Source organism: Parasteatoda tepidariorum, chromosome 10 (assembly GCF_982258835.1).
Source record: "Parasteatoda tepidariorum strain Cologne lab strain chromosome 10, Ptep-v5.0, whole genome shotgun sequence".
NCBI lineage: Eukaryota > Metazoa > Arthropoda > Arachnida > Araneae > Theridiidae > Parasteatoda > Parasteatoda tepidariorum.
Window position 1 is genome coordinate 19,008,803 of NC_141764.1, and position 22,764 is coordinate 19,031,566.

General features: G+C 26.5%; 1 protein-coding gene and 1 pseudogene across 2 annotated transcripts; one reads left to right on the top strand and one right to left on the bottom strand.

The window, feature by feature from the left end:
- Positions 1–3,607: 3,607 nt before the first annotated feature.
- On the bottom strand, positions 3,608–4,180 carry LOC147802202 (elongin-C pseudogene; annotated as a pseudogene). Its single transcript, XR_015430020.1, has one exon. The product of XR_015430020.1 is annotated as an elongin-C pseudogene (transcript).
- A 21-nt stretch (positions 4,181–4,201) lies between these two features.
- On the top strand, positions 4,202–19,889 carry Bka (FCF1 rRNA-processing protein Bka). Its single transcript, XM_043050783.3, has 8 exons — positions 4,202–4,466; positions 4,546–4,607; positions 6,557–6,622; positions 8,053–8,201; positions 9,762–9,834; positions 10,839–10,926; positions 15,236–15,330; positions 19,798–19,889. Exons 1-8 carry the CDS (start codon positions 4,464–4,466, stop codon positions 19,844–19,846), a joined length of 585 nt encoding a protein of 194 aa, XP_042906717.2. The 5' UTR covers positions 4,202–4,463; the 3' UTR covers positions 19,847–19,889.
- Positions 19,890–22,764: the final 2,875 nt, after the last annotated feature.

Consider the following 22,764-nt stretch of genomic DNA (forward strand, 5'->3'; position numbering starts at 1 on the left):
TTTTTCTTTTCTCGAAAGGAAATCCCAAGTCTTTAAGAATACGATAAAGAGTTGAGCGGATAATGTTCTTTTCAATTATGCCCTTGTCATTATTTATTTCCTTTAAAACCTTATCCAAAGTCGGCACTCCATTCCTAAGAAAAAAGCATGGAGTGTATTTCACAAGTACGTTTACCTACAGCTCTCTTTTTGTTCTTTCCAGCTGTACTTAAAGTCTTTTTTTTTCTCCTTCTTCAAACGATAAACAGTTCTTTTTGAGCAACCAGTAAGTGTAGCATCTTTGAGTGATACTTTCGCTCTTTAGTTGTGAATTAACATTTAAAATGTTTCTGCGAGCTCCACTTTTATAATTTTTCCAAACTTGATGACATAAACATCTTTGTCTCTGACATTCTTAAAATGTAAAAATAAAAGAATAAGTAAGGAATTTAATGACTAATAAAATTAATAATCAAAAAAGGAAAGAAAGCTAAAGATTAATAACTTACAAAAGAAAAAAAACTATCGATTACTGAGAAGGTATTAATTATTATTATGTTATTAATTTAACTATTTTTATTAATTTAAACATGAAATACTTCTAATACATGTTTCAAGATAAACTTTTCTTATTATACAACATTTATTTATATTTGTATGTGCATTTAAACTGCAATTAATTTCAAAATAGCAAAGAACTACTTTTCAAAGGCGATGATACTTCTCAAATAAGAATCGAAAAATCAAATGCATTCCTTTCCTCATTGATGGGCGAGAAAAGCATTGGTTAAAACTAGTTTAATAGAGCAGGGGAAATTGAGGGCCCCAACTCAAAAATCCTGAAAATTCCTTGTGTAAAATCATTCAAAAAATTAATTTTGTTATAAATTTAAATTATTGAAATTTTCAAAACATGATATTCTAAATGTATATGCAGCATAATTTAAATGAATAATTATGTATAAGTTCACTTTTATCTCTAATCACATTTATTATTCTACCAGAAAAAATATTTACAAATGAAAGAGATGCCAAGTATAAATTCTAGTTCTAATATTTTTAAATAAAATATACAAGAATTTTAATATATAAATAAATGAATGATTTCTTGAAACTTTCGGAGCGTGGTTAGTGAAAAATCCGGATTTTTTCCGGAGCACAATCACCCCTGATAGAGTAAAAAATATATTTAAAAAATTTCTGCGAAATTTTTCTTTTTTTTTTTAAACTTTATTATTAACAATTGAAACATCAAGAGCATTTCTTTACCATTTTGTGAGGCGAGAAAGACATTGTTTGAATATAATGCTGGATGGGAAAAAAACTTTCATAAATTTCCGGAGAAAATAAAAATCATGAGCATTTCCTTCCTATTGAGAATAAGGCATCTTTTGAATATAATTTTGAGGGAGGGAAATCATTCGAAAATTTCTGTACAAAAGTAATTTAAAATTTTTTACTTCCCAAAGGAAACGTCTAAATCAATCTAACGTCCCGCGAAAATATCACCATAGTTCTGGCACAATACTATCTAGAGTTTTACTTGGGTTTCAACATTTTGCTAAAACATTAAATCAGAAGTGAGTCACAATCTTATTCCTCCTTATGCAGTGCAACTGTAATTTCCCTCCACTCCAGTTGAATATGAATTGGAAGCAGACATAATGAAAATAATTCATGTTCTACCTCCTCCTCACTCTCCATTCAAAGCGAATGAATTAAAAAACAGGAGAAGTTGCAATACTTGACCTTGAGTCATTCTGTTTTCATGGCTGTCACTGTGTTCAAAGGTGGAAATATCAGATAATTTTCAAAAAAATAAGAAATAACAGGAAAAAAAGGCAAGGACAACAAAAATAATAGGTCTGCTGTCCCTGTATTATTATACATTTTTGTATAAATTAATAATAACTAATTATAAATACTAGCTATGATACAGAAATAATATATATTACTATCAGTTATAAAAAACAAAACAATATAACCATAAATAAACATGGGTTAATATTTTTTACCAAGATTATCCCGTTAAAAACCCAACCGTGCTCTGATGCCAACTAAAAATATATAAATTTAATTCCCCCCATTAATAATAAAAATTACAGATATATGATGTGCCAGTACACTCAAAAGGTACCAGTGTTGCACCATTCAGATTGGGTGCCACTGTAAAAAAATTTCAAGACTGAACTTTTTTTTGACAAATTAATACGATCTAGCGTTGTTTACCAGAATTTTCAGAAATTAACAGCTCACTAACTCCAAAATGTACCTTTTCATAATAATGGCACAAATATTAAATCAATGATTTGATTTTTTTTTTCTATTTTGTTAATTGACTGGTAAATAAACTCATTTTCTCATGAAGTTATTCATATGTCTATTTTTTTTTGCTTCATCACTGTTTATTTCTTGTCCTACTTCTAGAATTTAAAAATGAAAATAATAATAATCTTAACTTTGCTCAGCATTTCGAAATGAAAACTCGAACAAATTTAGATATCACAATAGTACAAATTTTTGTTTAATCAAGCAGCTGCAGAAGTTTAACCAATCCCATTCTTTCATTGCAGTGTGCCGAGATTTCTCAATAATTAGGAAAAATAACAATGTTTTCATACAAATGTAAAATTTATATAAAATTAACTAAAAAATAAATAGAAAATGTTTGTATAAAATTAACTTTTTTAAGGTAAAAAGAACATTTTAATATAAAGAGTGAATGGAAAAGAGATATTAATTGATGAAATTTAATCTCATAATTTTTTCTCAAGACTGATTTCAGTCCCCAGGACTGAAGAGTGGCACCCTTGAATATAGTCTTGTCTAATAAGAAGAAAATGTTCATTTTTAATAATTAATCACTAAAGAGTTAATCACTAATAACTCAATGACATGAAAAGTTAAAAAATGAAAATAAACTCATAAGTAACGCAATTAACTTGAGAGAAATATAAGCAAAAAAATACAGAAAGCTTCAAATGAAGATTTTGCTGCATGTGGAAAAGAGCACGGCAAAAACCAGTTTTCGGAGATGAGAGGACAAAAACACATTTTTGATACAAAATTGTTCCTAAAATTGAAATATATATAATTAAAAAAAATTATTCCATATACATCATAATATATCAATTTAGTAGCTTAAAACATTGATCGGAAAATTAGTGATTAGTCTCCTTTTTCAAGTGAAATGAACATATTTTGAAATAATTATAACTATAATTTAAAGCACAAAATATCTATCAACATGAGTAGTTAATTAAAATATAAAAGTATCAATGCAATTTTTTAAATCTGCGCACCCATCTTAGCTTTCTTAAGTCTCTCTTTAAATATAGTGCAAGAGTGATATAATGTAGAATACATACCAAAACTTATTATGAAGAAGTAAAAAAAAAAAAAAAAACAATTTGCAAAAAAACATTCATTTAAGGATTCTAAAATGAAAAGAGGTCAAAAACTTTCTGTCTGATAATAATTATTACCCTTATATTAATATTTTAAAAATATTTAATTAGTAATTTAGACAATTTGGTTTTTAATAATTTTGTGCCACTGTACTGGCAAAAACCACTTTTTACTGGTAAAATCTCCAACTCTGCTCATTATAAAATAAAAAACAGACACGTTGTAATTGTTTTGCATTTTAATGAGCATTTTTTGCATGTGATATACAAATATATACAAAAAGATAAAGTCTGATGAATATGTTCACGTTCAAAAGATCATTCAAAACATTCTTTCAGCAATCAAGAAAATTCGCAGCCATAAGTAATTCCAGTGATATTTCAGGAGCAATAGGAAAATCGGGAATTTCAGACGAACTGTTCGTATATCGTACCTTATAGACAAAGTATTGGCAAACTTTTTGCAAAACATGAGATGGTATTTCACGAAAATTTACTTCGTTAGATTCATTCTCAGAAAACTGACCAGGTCCACTTAACATAGCTTTTATTGTCCCAGATGTAAGAACATATTCTCGTTTGATAATAAATTCGTGACCGTCGGATGAAATTAGCTTAACATACATAGCATCAGGACCTTCACATCCACCATAAACATCAGCATCAGGCATTTTTAAGATAAAAATTTCCCAATAAAACACAAAATATCAATATATTACTGAATTAAGGAATAATTTTATGTAAGATGAGATTTTTGAATCAAGCTTCGCGTGCCTTAAGTGACTGTTGCCACGAGCAACGAATCACTATATTTCACAGTTAACAATTAGCTAAAATAAAAAGTTTGTCTAATTTAATTTTTTTAAAATAAATAAATTGTGTGATGATTCCTGGAATTATCTTTTTTGTACTAAGGAGACAAAAAAATCTATTAATTATGATGTTTTTTAAATATTTAATCAAAACATTAGCACCTTTATTTAGATAGAAATAGATAGCCGGAAACGATCGAGCAAATAATTAGTAAATATAACCAATTCAAAACAAACGTGGTGTGAATTATTGTTATTAGAAAATATGGTTAATATTTCTTATTTTCTGATGTATTTTTAATATAATTAGTTAAAATCATCATATTAATCTTACTTTTTAATTGTAGGGCAAAGGTACTCCAAAGTTTGCCGCTCCTAAAAAAGTCATTAACTTGACAGATAATCGAATGTAAGTAGCTTACAATTTCACTAAAAAGAAAATACCAAAATAAAAACTGGTAAGGAATATACTATGAAATTATTATTATAGAAAATTCAATTTTTCAGTTACTGAACAATAACAGCGAAGATCAAAATTTTGTATAATATATAATTTTCACTTCTTCATAGACCAATCTTATCATGTTTATGAATTATTTCCATTAATTGTTTTATTGTAACAATATTCCAATAATTCTTTTAGCTGTGTACTTGTTTCATGGGGCTCTAAAAAGACCTATTGCTATTATATCTATTTTAGAATATTATGAACCTATTACCACAAGTAACTGAGCATTACTTGTTACTACATCAATAGTTTGATACCTTTTAAAGCTTCCTGAAATAGATAAGGATTTATTTTTATTTAATTTTGAAGTAAACTGAAAGAAATCAATGTCTACCTTTATTTAGATCTGAAAGATTTCATTGAATGAAAATATTAACAAAATTAAAATTAATGAACTTCTTTTAGTTTTCTTGTTTTTGCATAGCATGTTATATACCTGCAAAATGTTCACATTTTACCTCGTTACCAACTTCTCATCCCGATATTAATAGTTTATACATACTTATTTACCTTTATGTTGTGATTTTTATTATAGATGTAATTTTAAATTTAATGAGGATTTTAATTTAACTTTTTAACTAAAAGTAATTTTTCTTCCAAGGTTTGTAGGTGGTAAATTTGTGCTAAACACTTTTTTGTTTGTGCTGTCTTTTGTTTGTAACTCAAGAATTTAGGGTATAGGTGTACCAATATCTGAATATATTATAATATTGTATAATGCAACCTAATAGTATGTAGGAATAATATTTAAAAAAAAAAAAACTCAGTGAACTTTTCCAAAATTAATATGAACCCAGTATAAAGAGTTACCATTTAGCCAGGTTTACAAAACTGTGGTCCCTGTGAAAAAGAATATGAAAATCTAGTGTGAAATTACTTCTACAGTGTAGCATGTTATGTGTGTAAGCCAGAGCCGGATTAACCTATAGGCACACTAGGCACGTGCCTAGGGCCTACGAAAAACTTGGGAGAAAAAAATTTGTTGACAAAAATAATTTAGCTTTAAAAACAACAAGTGTATTTTGCACAAAATTATGAAGATACAAATAAGAATATAATATTTTTCGGTAATAAATTATTTTGCAGAATCTTATGATCTAATATATTACTTTTTTGCGATTTTTGGATTCAACGAAATCTTGTATTATGCTGTCGAATTCCAAAATTCGCAAAATGTCGGATTCAATAGACATAAGTGCGAGCGATGCCAAACGATCTTGATTCATTGTTGAAAGCAAATAATTTTTTATTAATTTTAATCTGGAGAAAGATCTTTCTCCTTCCGCATTTGATCCAAGAATCGACAAATATATTCTTAATGCAATGTGAACGTTAGGAAAAGTATTCACAAGTTTATCTTTAATTTGAGCCTTCAACATTTCTTGTGCAGATTTATGTTCGTACAAATTTGAAAATAGTAAAAATTCATCTACAAAGTTTTCCTCTAAATCAGATGAGTAAATTTTCACCAAATTTTGCGCTTTTAGTTTAATCTCAGATTTTGACAAATTTTTGTGAACAGGAAAACCGAAATTATCGTACAAATCACTGTAAGCTTTACGCCTTTTAGTCATTTCTGAAATTAATACATCTAAAATAGCGTAATACGTTTGCATACGAAGAAAATTTTAGCATATATTTTGAAAAGAGGGGAGGAGTGGGGGAAGGAGGGGAGGGCCCATAAACGGCTGTGCCTAGGGCCTACGAAAGGTATAATCCGGCTCTGGTGTAAGCACTTAAGTTTATTATTTTATATCTTTGCTATATTTATTATAAAATTGTGTAGTATTAATGACCTATGCCAATCTGTATTTCTTTCCAATGTAATGTTTTGTACATTTTGTTTTCAGAAACAAAAAGGATCGAGTCATAAAGAAGAGAAAGAAGAAGGATGATCAACCGAAAGTAAAAGAAGTGTATGTAATGCCTACTTTATTTATTTAAAAGTTAATTCCCAAAATTAGTTTTCACTATTTGCCATATGGTGACTAAATAAAAGAAATTGTTGATATGATTTTAGATTATCAAATAATAATAAACAAAATGGAATTAGGAATCGACCATAACTCATTCATTTCAATTCAAACTTATTCAGTTAAACGATAAAAATTTTGTTTAGATTCAAGTAGCCCTATACTTCCGAAATTTTTTGGGGCTGAGAAATTTCAAAGCTAACTTCCAATTTTAAAGTAGGTAATTTTTATGTTAGTTGCACTAGATGAAAATCCTATTGTTCAGGGTTTAAGCTGAGTCTAAAAATTCATTAGCAAAAAAGCTAAAATCTGAAAAAAAGTTTTAGCAAAATGCCATTAGGCTTATAAAATTACTTTATATCAAACAAGTACTGTAAGTTATCTGACAAAGAATAGCTTAATGTACAAGAATATCAAAAAGAATACCTATAACAAAAAAAAAGACGCATTTATTATATTTATCAATACATTTTGGTTTTCGTGAACGCTAGCGTCATGGTTCTTCTTGCGAAAGATATTTAGATTTTTTCTCCTTCTTGTTTGATCAAGTTTTTTTCATGGATGTTAGCGTCATGGTTTTTCGCGGAAGCTTTTTTTTAATGGAATTTAGTAAAATCCTTTAACAAAAATGCGAAAATGCTTTGTTGAATTTTAGCATTTTTGAGGGGTCTTTTCGCATTTTGCGAAAAAAGCTACCGTAGCGGAAACCCTGCTATTGTTAATAGCATTTTTAAGTCCAAATTTTTCGTAAGAAAAAAAAATAGAAATGATAAATGAAACAATTAGTAGCAAGAACATTAAGAAATAAAAATTTCCTTAAAAACTAAAATAAGTTCCTATTCTTTTTTTTTTTCTAATAAAAATTATTTGTCATTAATTTCTCTTTATATTTTGGTTGTATATAACTTTATATGTACTGATATGTAGGAAGAAAAAATTATGTATTGAAAGTGTTTAATGTTAAAACCTGTTTAAAGAAATTGCCACTAGTTGACAAAAAGTGGATACAAATAAAATTAATCTTATTGGCCATTAGAAAACTTCCTAGTTTTTTTTTTCTCCTTTATTTAATTTGAAAATGGTTTAATACTATTGCTGTTATAGATAATTATATCAATAATAACATTAGATAAACATTATCTATAACAAATTATAGATATAATGTTTAATTTTGTTGTATTGTTACTGATTTGAAATGTTGAAAAATATGGTTGAGAATTCTGATGCATTAGACAATTCAAATGTCTGTTTTATATTGCTATTCGTCACATTTTTTTAGAAGCTTATTTTTTTCCATAAATGTAATTGTTTGTTATACTTATAATAAGAGTTTTTTTTTTAAATATGTAATTCTTTTTTCAATTTAATTTTAGTGCACAGTACTCATCAGCGTTGTTTTTCAAATATAACACCCAACTGGGACCGCCTTATCATATCATTGTTGATACTAATTTTGTGAATTTTTCAATAAAAAATAAATTGGATGTTTTTACTTCAATGATGGATTGCTTGTATGGAAAATGTAAGTCAATCTATTTGTACATAATTGAAGCTAAATTGTTCTCAAAAAATAGTAATGTGAAATATAAGACATTTCACACTTTTGACAAGATAAAATTTTCAGTACTCAATGTGTTATTTATTTAAATTTATATTCGAATATGTGTACCATTTTTCATGTTTTTGACAGTGTTACATGTTTTTACCTGATACAACTTATTATCTGATTTAACTTTAAAAAAATGCATTTGAAAATTTTTAAATAGACTTATATCAATGTATAAATTATTTGATTGAAAAAACAAATAATTTGTGAAGTAGTGATTTTAAACGGACAATAAAATTATGTTATACTAAAACATAATTTTTATTTAAGCAACAATACTGAGCTTTTAAATTTTCTGATCTATTTTATTAAATTTCTGAGATATGTGGTTACTCATACAAAAAAAAAAAAAAAAATTATGCTCTTTAAAATTTTATTATTAACCTTAATAATACCAAAATGTTATATGGGCATTTGCAGCAATACACTAAGTGAACTGTATTTTGGGAAGAAAGAGACTTAATATTTATGTGTTTGTCACTGATGTAAATTTTGAAACAAGAAAATTGTTAAGGAATTTTGGCATATTTGTACCAAAATTTATTTATGCAAATTATTATTTTTTTCTAAAGAGGACCTTTGTCTAAATATAGTTATTGTATAGCTTACTAAAGATTTAAAAAATATATATTGCGTAGTAGAAATCACTTTGTGTTTAATATCAATCATGATAATATTTTTATTTTATTATATTTTAATCATTAAACCACCTACATTAAAAAAAAATTGTAATTGATTTAAAGTTTTACTGAAAACTACTACATTTAAACTTTTAAATGAATGTAAACTTAGCGTGCTAAAGAAAAGCTTCTTTTTCTGTTACACATCTTGTGAAAGCCTTAAGTAAAAAGTTGATTTATGAATTTACAAAAAAAGAAAGAAAAATTGTTAAAAATTTTTCTAAATAAACTGTAGCACACAAGTATGTTCATACTTTTGTTTTCTCTGCTGCTTTCAAAACAATATAAAATAATTACTTTGCTGAGGCAATAGATTTTGAGTGGAAATTATTTTAACAGTTTTTAATCTACGTTTTAACTTAGAAAAATTGCAATATTAAAAAAAATAATAACTAAAAACAGAAAATGCTATTCTAGTTATGCTTTCTGTTGTTATTACAAAAACTAAAACAAAATAATGTTTATAAGTTTGTATGATCAGAGCAACAGTCTCATACATAATCAGATAATATCAGAATAAAAAGAAATTAAAAATTTGTAATTGCAATTAATGCAAAGTAATATATCAACCATGTAAATGTTTTGTAGGAAATAGCAAAATTTATTTATACAAATTTCCACATGTTTATAATAAAGCTTATGATTAAAAAATTGTTTCTATTATGTATAATATTTCCTACATATTTTGTTGGTAGTTCCTATATTTCCCATATTGTTGCTATGACTGTTACTGTTATACTACAGTTTAATATCCCAATTATAGAAATTCTAATATCTATTTTTTTTTACTTTGCAGGTATACCTTACATAACAGATTGTGTGCTAGGGGAACTTGAGAAACTAGGCAATAAATTCCGTTTAGCCCTCAAGTAAGTTATGCGCTCAAAGGGTGTAGAGTAGTGATAGTGGTTTTTAATCGATTTTTATTTTTTGTACTAATAACTTATCTTTCTTGATTATTGGCTACTTCTTTTCAATTAAAAAATGCTTAAAATAATTTTTTTTAAAAGCCTAATCACTGTCAATTTGTTTCTGTTCCCAAGTGTTAATCATTTTTGTAAAAGCATATATTATTTCCAATATTTGTTTATTTATTAGATAAAAAATTATCAAATATGTTGCTATGTATAAAGTATATGGCTCAAAATTAGTTATTTTTTTCGAACTTTTATTAATTTTTTTTTTTTTTTGATAAAATCATTGTGTTAAAACATAAGAGTTCAAGTGGGCTACTTTTTAATTAAAGCAAATTGTTGAAATAACTGAGTTTCTATGTCCAAGTATTACTTAGATATTGAAAATAAAATATGGTCAATAAAGCCCTATTCTATTTTCAATGTCTGTTTTGTTGATGAAAATATATTTTAAATAAGATATATGTAATTCAAAATAAATTTCTCAAGTGTAATTTTTTTTTGTACCAATAACTTGTCTTGTTTGTGTTCAAAATTTAAAATATTGAATTGACTACTTCTAATTTTTGGTAAAAGGGCTCCTTTTTTAGGTGAGTCAAATGCAAAAAGAAAAAATTATTTATTATTTTCTTTCAAACTATATATTGTTCCAAATATGATAAATAAAAAATGTCTTTCTTTGTGCATGCAATGGAGCTAAATAATATAAAATTACATAATCAAATTTGTTAAACTGAAGTAAATTGATTTATGACCACTCACTTAAAAGTTTTATATTTTTTAAAAATCCTAGCTTTTTTTTTTGTGCCTTTTACTGCTAGGTATGCAAATAGCTGTTAAAATTTATTTATTTATTTTTTTAATCACTACTCACTGTGGAAACTCTTTATCAAAATTAAATTATTAGATGTACTATAATATATTATAATGTTCTAAGTTTTTTTTTTTTTTTTTTGCAGAATTGTCAGAGATCCCAGATTTCAAAGAATGGCCTGTATGCATAAGGGGACATATGCTGATGATTGCATTGTTCAAAGAGTAACACAGGTGTTTTTCTCTTATATTTATATGATTTTATTTTAATCACCCTCCAGGACAGGAAAAAACTCGAAAAGTGCAGTCAACTGAAATTTTTGATGATTTTAGTTCATAAAAATTCTTTATTGGCATATACTAGTAAAAATGGCTGAGTTTTTTATTTTTAATAATGATATTGTAATTGTCTTTCTTAATGCAAAAATTTATTATTAGAAGTAGTACATAAAAGATTAAGCAAAAATTAAGAAAATGCTTGTTTAATTTTTGACAGGTTTGTTTATTTATAAAATTAAGTTTCTGATAATTTATTCAAATGAGTATTATTATTATTTGCTAAAATGTACCCAATCCAATGGTTTTTTTTCACCCTTTTTTTGTCAAAACGAAGTTTTCTTCAATTTAAAACGTTTAGTGTATCGAAAATAATAATAATAATAAAAAAGTTAATGAAATCCCCCACTTTACAAAAGAAATTATCCTATCTAACTCTTAAACTAGATAATATTTCATCCATTTCCTCCCTGTCTTTAAAAGCATGCTCAGCTTATAAACGTGAATTATTTGAATTTAAGATAAGTTTCAGCAAAGCTAATTAATTGTTTCACTAAACAGAAGTAGGCAATACTTTTCTACCAAAAAAATTTTTTGTATATATTTACTTAATGGACTATTTTTTCCCCTTTTCTTTAAAAACATATGCATTAAATATTCTTACTCATAATGCAATTTCATATACTGTATTTCATGAGTAATTATTTCTTTGTTTTTTCTATTTTATAATGATTTATATTTTTGTAATTTTTTCATAAAAGATTATAATATACATAGCTTACAACTCTATTGGTTTTCCAAGTAGATCACTGGATTTTGCCAGTTTCTGCTGGTTTAATAAAAATTTTCCTAGTTTTTGTACGTTTTAGAAAATTCCCTGAAATTGTCTAAGTTGCCTAAAAATCCCTATGCAAATTGAAATTTTCCACAGATTATTGCTTGCTTGAATATTTAAGTAAGTGTTACTAATGCATAATGAAGCGAGCCTCATTTATAAAAATCAGTTTAGAACTTTTTTTTATCCCGCAGTGGACTAATCATAAAGACATGGTTCCCAGTAGAACACCAAAGTCAAGCATTACTGGCTACTATCAGTAAGCAAGTGGGTGACTACCTTGATCAGTCTGAATCAGGATGTGGGGTGCACAATATCGGTCCTCTTTAAACTCTGCTACTATGAAGTTCTCGACTTCACGCGCCTGACGACTTGCGCACAAAATCATCAGGCTACCAAATCAGGATTGCCATCCCCTCTGCAGGGGATCGAATGGCTTGTCTTTTGATCATCCTCAGGGATGTTTCCCAGACCGTCGCCAATAGCCCATTTTGCAGCTCTTGTGTGACGTAAATAAAGTACCTACCTACCTTAAAACTTTTTTTCTTCCAAGACGTTCAGCTTATTTTTGTTCACAACTCCCTTTTTGAATTTTTTAAAATATATTAACTTTAACTATCTTTGATCAATTAAGTTCTTACCACTATTCAAAATTATGAGTAAACATATTACATAACATTTCAAGTTCATTTAATGTCAATCATAACAGGAAAATATTGCAGTTTTTCTAATTTGATGACTATGAAAATCCCTAAAATTCCTTGTCTGTAAAATATATAGTACATTTTGCAATAATTATCATGAATATTATATTATTTCGTAAAATTTACTGCATTTCTTCCTATCCATGTTGGTAGCTATTTGCGCATTTATGCATTTCTCTGTCATTTTGACAGAATTAACTTTTGGTGTAATTTTTTTTTCATTCTTGATATTTATTTATTTATTAAATCAAGTTGTACTTTTTAGTATGACCCACCAATACGATGTCTCTTCCATTATAACAACCAATTCATGAAGTCCCTTTTGCTATTTCATAGCCATTGAACTTTTTTTCCAATATGGTGACAAAAATGTAATCATTTGATGTAGAAAATATTTCATATAAATTGTTTAAATGATATATATATATATATATATATATATATATATATATATATATATATATATATATATATATATATATATATATATATATATTGATGTTACAACACAATAAATATGAGACAACTTGAATCCGTTTGAATGGACATAACCCCCTACATTCTTATCTTGTGAGTTCATTTACTGTTATTTTGACATATGTTATTTATAGGAAATGACAGCATCAAAACAGCAGATTACTTTTAGGGCTTTTTTTCACCTAAGAAGAATTATCTTAAAGTTTATTTTTGCATATATATTAATGTAAAAAAATTGTGTTGTTCCCAATTTCAGTTACAAAATTCTAATCAAAGTAAAGTATTGATTTGCTAAAATTAGGCAGGTATATTTTTAGCTAGTGGTTAATATTTATGGTATTTTGCGAACTCACAGTATAGTGACTTTACATTGAAGCTTCTGTTTTCGACCAGACCACATTGGTCATTATATTGAGTGTATCAATTTTTCGTTATTTTGCTAGTCTTTATTTAATTTAAATATTAAAAAAATTACCAAATAATGTGTATTTAATTATCCTTTATTTAACCATAAATTTATTTTGTTTCGGTTTTGCCATTATTTAAAATTTTGCTCTTTAATACTTTCATTTGTAAAAGAGAATGACTTAATGACTTTTATTAAATGTTATAATTGCATGTTTTTTTTATTTTTTTATTTATTTATTTTTTTTTATAGTCATAAGACTTGTGATTAAATATTTTTTTGTGGAGATCTTAGATTTTGAATAGATAAATAAGTATTACAAAATCACTTGTTAACTGAATTACAAATATCTTAGAAATTAATAGTTTAAATGTAAAATTATGTCAATAAAAACTATAATGATGATGAAGCTATATTTTAAATTGCATTTATTATTATCAGCATTTTTTAAGTTATCATTCAATGTGCTGAGATTCACACAGATTCAGTACTAAATAAAATAAATAAATAATAATAAAAATATAACAATTTTTAATAATTTTAGCTCAAGCATAACATTATTTTCTCTGTAATTTAGTCAGTAAATTTAGTCAATAATAACTGTAATTATGATAAAGATATATTTTAAATAGCATTCACAATTATCAGCATTTTTAAGTTATCATACAATGTGCTGAATTAACATAGATTCAGTACTAAATAAAATAAATAATAATACAACAATAATTTTTCATAATTTTAGCTCAAGCACAACATTATTTTCTCAGTAAGTTTATATGTATATATAATGAGGTAGGCTAGTGTCAACATCAACAAATGTAATTAAATAAAATATTTCTATTATTTATCACTCAAAATATATATAAAAATTTATCAGATTGAAAAAACTGTGTTACACCTTTCATATGCTGTTACATAACATCGCATGTGATTTCTAAGTTGTGAATTAAAAACAGGTTTTGAGGGTGGGAATAAAATTCTTAATTGCCACTATTCTATTTATTGCTTTAATAGTCACATTTGATTTGCCCTTTCTTTAATTAACCAATAATCAGCTTAAGTAAGCAAATGACTCCATAGGACTAATACTAGTAGCAATTGGAGTTGCTTCAAATGTGTAGGTTCCTAGGGCTTAATAGTGATCATGAATTCAATTTCATAATTGATTTATGAAATTGGTAAATTATATTATATGAAATAGTTGTAATGAATTATGTTTTTAATCATTGCTTGGAGAGTTTTTTTTATTTTAAACTTTTGTGCTAATATTAAATGTTATTTTAGTATTTGTTTTTTCTTTCTTGGGGGAGTTATCTGTTTTGCAGTAAGAAACTGATGAAACTATAAAACTGAAGAAACTATAAAACTGAAGAAACTATATGAAATTATAAGGAACAATAAGCAGGAAACCTCGTTTTTTTTTCTCTAATTTTGAGTTTTTCAAAATATGGATATAATATAATTATATCCACTAATTATTTTTTTAAAATTTTTGATGACAATCATTTTGTACAAATGAAGAAAAAAAATCATTAACTTAAATAGCTGTTGGAATTGTTTTTGTCCCATTGTCTATTATTTTATTTCCCCTACAAATTAATTTGAAAATAAAATCTTATGTTATTTGTTTATTTGAAAAGAACCTTCAAACCTCATGATTTAATAATTGCTCTTATAAATTAAATACTTATGATATATTTTTTAATGAAATTTTTTATAAAAAAAATATGAAGAATTTTATTTTAGATTTTTTTTTATCAAGACAGTAAACTAAATTGTGTTGTTCATTATTCTATGCTTTTTTGTTATATACATATCATTAAATTAATAAATCTTTGTTTCCAGCACAAATGCTATATTGTGGCAACCTGTGATAAAGATCTGAAGAGGAGAATTCGTAAAATTCCTGGTGTTCCTATCATGTACATTAATAAACACAGGTATGTTCATTTCACATATTTTAGTTACCTGTATTGCTTTTTTTCTTTTGTCTAAATCCTTGACTAATTTTTATGATATGCAAGTATGGAAAACATACATTTTTTTATATTTTTTATTTTCTCTAGTTGGGCATTTTTCTAATTTTACTTTCTGTGTTGTGTATATTTGGTGGAAATAATAATAAGATAATTTGTATTCATTTTAGATATAAATTTTAAAGTATGAAGGTGCTACATTAAAGAAGTGTTTATATATAAAGAAGTGTTTTATATATTTGTGTATTAAAAGTAAATAATCAAAAATTATGAGCAGGTCCTTATTTAACAATAATCAACACTTCTTTAACATAGCACCTACATACTTTAAGATTTTTATATAAATTTATTACAAATTATCTTGTTATTATTTATATTATTATATTCCTATTATTATTTTATTCTTATTATTATATATCATGTGATAATTTGAATTAAATTTATATAAAATTCTTAAAAGTTTGTAGGTGCTATGTTAAAGAAGTGTTGATTATTGTTAAATAAGGACCTGCTCATAATTTTTGATTATTTACTTTTACTACACAAATATATAAAAACTAGTAAATATAACTTTAAATTATTCATTGGTAAAGGGTTAAATCGGATTTTAGAATTTTAGAGAGTTCAAGATAGCTTACTAAGGAATTATTCATTACTTTATTATTGTTAAGGATGATAAAGTGTACCTCAAACCCAAATTCAAACAGTTTGCAAATATATCTTTCACCAAGTTTAACCTTGTTTGTTTTCCTAGAATTGAATGATTGTGAAGTACTTTACTTAATAAATTCTCTTTCTAATAAAAACTCCTTTGACTATGACGGTATTAATGTAAAATTAATTAAACTATTTGCTCTCAATAATATAAATTTTATAACTAATTTCATCAATACCTCAATCAAATCATCCATTTTTCCAACTTCTTTAAAAAGAGCAACCATAACTCCTATTTTTAAAACCGGCGATAACAATTGCTTATCAAACTATAGACCAATTTCAATATTACCTGTTTTTTCCAAAATCATTGAAAAAGCTCTAGCTGATAAAATGTACAATTATTTAAAATATACACATTTTTTCTCTGTTAATCAACATGGATTTATTAAAGGCAAAAGTACAGAAAAAGCTCTTTTGGAATTTTCAAAATTTATTCATAATAGTATTGCTGAAAATAAGATAACAGTAGCTATATTTCTTGATATATCAAAAGCTTTCGATAATGTCAATCACTATCTTTTAATCAAAAAATTAGAATTTGCTGACTTCAGAGGAATTATTTTAAATTGGTTTATTTCATATCTTTCAAACAGAGAACATGGAGTTAAAATCCGAAGTAATTTTAGTAATTGTATTTTTTCAAACTGTGGTGTTGCTCAAGGATCTATTCTAGGACCCTTATTTTTATTATATTCATCAATGACTTTTGTCAGCTCAAACTTTTTGGTAAGATAATAACATATGCTGATGATTCCGTAATTTTGTATTCTTGCCCTGATTTAAATCAACTAATTTTTCAAATTGAATCTGATTTACGCGTAATTTCGAAATGGTTTACAATAAATGACTTAAATTTAAATCTAAATAAAACTAAATATATTTATTTCAGTTTAAGAAAATCAGAATTTAACTTAAACTTAAATTTCACTCTCTCTCCTGCAAAAGTACTAATGAAAATTGTCAATGCTATATTCTACAATTTGTAAATAATATCAAATATTTAGAACTATATATCGATTCTAATTTGAAATGGAAAACACATATTAACAATTTAGTTAAAAAATTGCGTTTTGTTTTAGTTAAATTTTATCACCTTAAGAATAAAATTCATTTTAATTTTGTGAAAGCACTCTATTACTCCTGGTTTTATTCTTTAATTAATTATGGTGCAATAATATATGGCGGTGAATATGAAACTAATTTACTTTCTTTAATCTCAGTTCAGAATAAATGCTTCAAGATTATTAATTCTCTAAATATAAATAATTCAAGTATAACTACTACCTATATATATACAAGAATAAACCTATTACCATTTCGCCATAATGTATTTTTTCGTATTTTACTCTATTTACACAACAATAAATTAATATGCAAATTAAAAACTAATGTGTCTGAAAGGAGACCAACTGAAATATATGAAAATCCCCACTTTACAAAAGAAATTTCACGAAAACAGTGTTTTTACTTAGCACCTAAATTATATAATAAATTACCATTTCAGTTGCAAAACATCCAAATATATTCTTCTTTTAAGCATGCTTTATTTCAATTTGTAATGAACATTGACAATTTAGATCTCTATTTTTCACTTTAAAGGAAGCATTTAATTTTTTGTACCAGTCTTGTGCCAAGCCAAATGAATTTCTAATGTTACCTTTGTTATTTTTTTATATAGTTTCATGCATTTTTTTTTTTCTTTTTCTATTATTACAGTGGTCAACAATATATGACGTCTTATGATGAGTAAAATAATTTATGATTGTAATATCGCCCCCTCCCCCTTTTTTTTTCTTTTCTTTTTTTTAAATTTATTGTATTACTTTTCTTTGCCGCCTGGACAGGATTTTCCTCTTGATGACGAATATATATTCTTTGTATTTATGTGTTTTTGTTCCCAATAAAGTTATATTTGTTTGTTAAAAAAAAGAAAAGAAAAGTATTTAACATATAAACTAAGGTTTGTGTGTGCTACATAAGTTAATCTATTCTGTAAGTCTATCTGCATGCATAAAAAGCTAAGTTCTGCCACATTCATCTTCTCACTTCCCATGAATTTGAAAAGTTGAAATTTAGATTTGCTCTTTGTGAGATAAAGGAAAACTAAAAAAGTTTCATTGCAATATTCTATTGGGTGGATTTTAAATTTGATGCATTTTTGATCGTCGGCAAATGAATATTTTATTTATAAAATTTAATAACCTGTTGTGTTTGAAGTTTGTGATTTTCAAAAATGTATACAATAAATAGTAATTCTATAATTTTTTAAGAAAGAGCAATCCTAGAAAATAGACTGTCCAAAGTGACCAAGTCAAACTTCTTTTTAATATATTACTGATTTCCAATATGTAAGATAACTTAAAAACACTTTTGTGTTTTGGAAAAGTTATTTTTATAACACATCTAAAAGTATCTTTGATTGTTATTTAAATTTCCTAATTCTTGGTTATTTTTTGTTGTCTAAGAGAAGTGTTTGGTCTTGTATCAAAGGTAATCATTTTTAAGATTATGCAGTAGATGTTACTCCCACTTTTTAATATTGCTTTATTAATTCAGTATGTGATAGTAATCATTTTAAAAAACAATTTTGTGAAAGATTCCTTTTGAAGACTTTCACATTTTCAAAAGTTTCCCCCCCCCCCTTATGTTGTCCAGTCTGTTACCAACTTTTTAAAGGAACTTTTTTAGCTTCTTGTCACACATAAAGTAAGTTTGTAAGCTATATTTGAGCCACGATGTATAAGCTTAAAAAGTTTACACATAGCATTAAAAATATTCAATTATATTAAATTCTATGGTGCGTTATCTATTAATGTATAAAAACTGGTTGGTTAAAAATAATTGCTTATAAGAGATAAAAACTATTACAATTTTAGTAGTTTATGTTATTGGCAAAAAGTAGTGGGGCAATTTTTATCCCGCCATTCTTAAAAGTATTAATGATGAGTTATAGGATCCCTTCGGGTCTATATTTTAATTCAATCTTGATGCTGTATATTAAAATATGTGCTATTAAAAAAAATGATCAATTTTATTTTTAAAACAATTTCAGTTTCAAAAATGTTTCAAATTTTAAAATCACCCTTTAATTATTAGGGTAATCTATTAAGAGATGAGAATTATTGTGTAGGCTGTTAGTTTGAATAAATTCAGTGCGAGCCTATTTTTAAAACATTTTATTACAAACTTAATAGAACGACGACAAACAATTACACTGAAGAGAAAAATTAAAAGCCTTTCGCTCCTTTTTATGATATGCAATGTTGTAATTTTATCTTATTATATTAACAAACGCTCTATTATTCGAAACTAGTTTAAACATTTTTTTTTTTTAAATGATTATTTTTCTGATCTTTTGGTTTAGTAGGGATTACTGATTAAAAAAAAAATTTCCCTTTTCATTTAAGTATTTGATTAAAGCTCTCTTCTATCAAATGAACAATACATTACTAATAATAGTTTTTTAAGTTGATTTTTCAGGTTTAATAAATTAATGAAGTTGACATTTTAAAAATTAACAAAGAACTTATGCTTATCTTCTTTGTTAATTCATCTGTATACTAAATTTATAATGTTTGAAAAATATTATTGATGGTGTTCTTATTAGTGTTATCTACTATTAAGTTTTGATCAATAGTTTCATAATATTTAAAAAATGTAGTGCATCAATTTAGTTTGTTTGTTTTCTAATAAAGTTTTTTCCTTTTTTTTTAGATACTCAATAGAAAGAATGCCAGATGCATATGGGGCTCCTCCATTGTAAATAATTATTGTTTGTTAATAAATGTTTTTTTTTTATTTCAAAATTGGTGTACTTATTTACTTTCTAATTAACTATAATTCTTGGGCAGAATGGACTTTCCTTTTATTCCCTGTCCACGATAAGTCCGACAGTGGACTTATCATGGACAGCAGCTTTAGTGCTGCGTAAATAAAACTACAACCTTTTACTCCCCAGGTGCGTAGCATTTTTAAAAAGTGCTTATTTTCGTTTTTCACTATGCGTTTTTTAAAAGTGCTTAATTTTCCCTTCTCTAAAATGTGATTTTTTTTTCTTTACCATATCAATTTTTGCTACGAATTACTCAAAAAGCATGGTTTTCATATAGTTCTATTCAACCACAATCTATTTCGACTTGCCAGCAGCCTGTAGCTTATGAAAATGCCAATCATTCAAATACTGATCTGGATTAGATGAGAGGGATTCATGCATTCTCATGAGCAACTCTGCTGCATTTTGCTAGAAAGATAATATTTTTAAATGATAGTTAAATTAATTATTCATAATTTTGAATAAATTTTTTTTATATAATTGTGTAAAGTAATTACAGTCAAGCCCCGCTATAGTGAACACGGTTTATAGTGAACTCCCGGATATAGTGAACGAAATGTTAGGTCCCGTGCCTTGCTATACACGTATAATGTTATTTTTTGTGGATATAGTGAACCAAAAAAGTGAGGAAGTTGGATATAATGAACTTTTTTCTGTCTTCAACTGATTTTTTTCTTCATTTTTTTGTAATAATTTTGAAATTTTTACTTTAAAATAAATACATATACCGATTTTTAAAACCACCTATAGAGGGGAATTTAGCGATAAACTTCTTTTATCTCACTTTCCCATCCCTAAACAAACCAAGCAGATATTTCCAACCCTGGCAGATAGTGCACCTGTAAGGTGTCAGTGGGATCAATATGAATTTTCTGTCAGGATTGCTCATCTGCTAAAGATTACTAAATTTTTTTTTGTTTTGTAAGCAAGTCGAAGAGTAATGAAAAATAACACATTTTTCGCTACTAAAAAATATTTTTCAGTCATTTATTTAAATAGTGTGGAGTTTATTTAAGTAATAAAAGAGGAGTTTGGGAACCATTAGTTAAATTGCCTGCGTAACGGATATAGTTAACTCCCGGTTATAGTGAACCAAAATTTCGGTCCCTTGAAGGTTCACTATAGCGGGGTTTGACTGTATAAATTTAAAAAACTGAATGATGCACTTAATATTGAATGTACAATTTAAAATATTGAAATTGTTTATATGGTGCTTAATATAATCACGAAAAGAATTCTTTGTCAGAAACTAGTTATTTTATCATGATCATGTAACTTAGAAAACTATTTTGTATTTTCATATATATCTGAAGAGCTTACAACAATATGAAGGAAATAAATTATTAGTGCTCATATCTTAATTATAATATTTTTTTAAAGTGCTTGGAAATATTTTTTGAGTGCTTAAAAGTTGCTTATTTTTTGTTGAAAAATTTGGCTAAGTACCTTGCTCCCATCATAATTTTTCAAATTTATGTTTGTCCGTGTACTAATTGACATTAATAAAAATATTTGGCACTAAGTTTTTCTTTATTCCCCCCCCCGAGTTCTAGCCATTATCATATTTTTATTTTATTTGTTGTTCCCAATTTTCGGTTTACGACTACTAATGTTCGACTCTGTAGCCTTGTAATTTTGAACCAATCCAGAAGACAAGGAAACACCTGGATCAGTACCGTAGGATTATTGATTTTTTAATGGGAACATGGATGACTTTGTGACTAGAAAGATTTAACCTGCATCAGACACCATTTACTACATGGGAAGTCTTCGGTCAACAGGGATTGAACCCACGAACTCTTGGACATGGGCCCAGTGTCCTACCAACCAGGTTGTTATCCCGGCCCTTAGCCAGGGTCATATTGGCTCCCAACGTCGCCTGTTCAAAATTTATCTTCGTTTCTGCTCAATAATATTTTCCCGCTCAACAGCATTTTTCTTTGAAAAACCTTTTTCATGCTCAACAACACACAATTGGAACACTTCGAGCTCTAGCCACGATCTTGTATTTCTATTTTTAAACTGTGAATACCATTTTTTTCTCCCTAATAGCAGTTTCTAGGAATAGTGGTTGATAAAGGAAAACAATGTGTAAGGAGATGATTTATTTAAACAGTATAAAACAGTTCGATGCACGTGTTTTATTAATAAATAATTTATGAATCTGAAATATTTTCTACTTATTTATTTTTTTGAAAGAAGTAAAGTCAAATAAGCAATTAAAAAATTTTAGAATTGCTTTTCAGTTAATTGCGAAAAAAATTATGGAGGCTTGAGTAAAAGGGAAAAAAAAGTCACGTCTCAAATAAATAAATAAAAAACAAATTTACATAACTTCAGATGATTTGATAATTGTTGATCAAAAATTTTTTTTTCATAAATTTTAAAGTCAACCTATCTTCTCCACAGTGAGGCTACTTGACGGTAAAAAAGCATTTAAGTGTACAACTTTGACCCTGAGGTGTTAGGCTCAAAGCCCATGTTGACTAAGTTTTTTTTTTTAGTTTTTACCCCCTCTTTGTATATGGTTTGTCTATTGTAAGAACTCTTCTGTCCCAAAGTCTGAGGCAGGCTGCTGTTATGGAAACAAAAATAATGCATTTTAGGGAGGGTAGCTTCCCTTCACTCTAGGGCTAACACAATAGAGAAAAAGATTCCCAGTTTGTTGTTACCATAGGACTATGGTAACAAGGTTATTTTTGTGTTACCTTTCTTCCATCCGAAATAATTAGAGATGTAACACATATTAGAGATGCCTTTAAGAGATCTGCTTATGATAAAGATAGTTCAAATTATTTCAAAACTGTATTTCGGTTTTAAACAATTCAATTGTATTACAAACGTTAGAG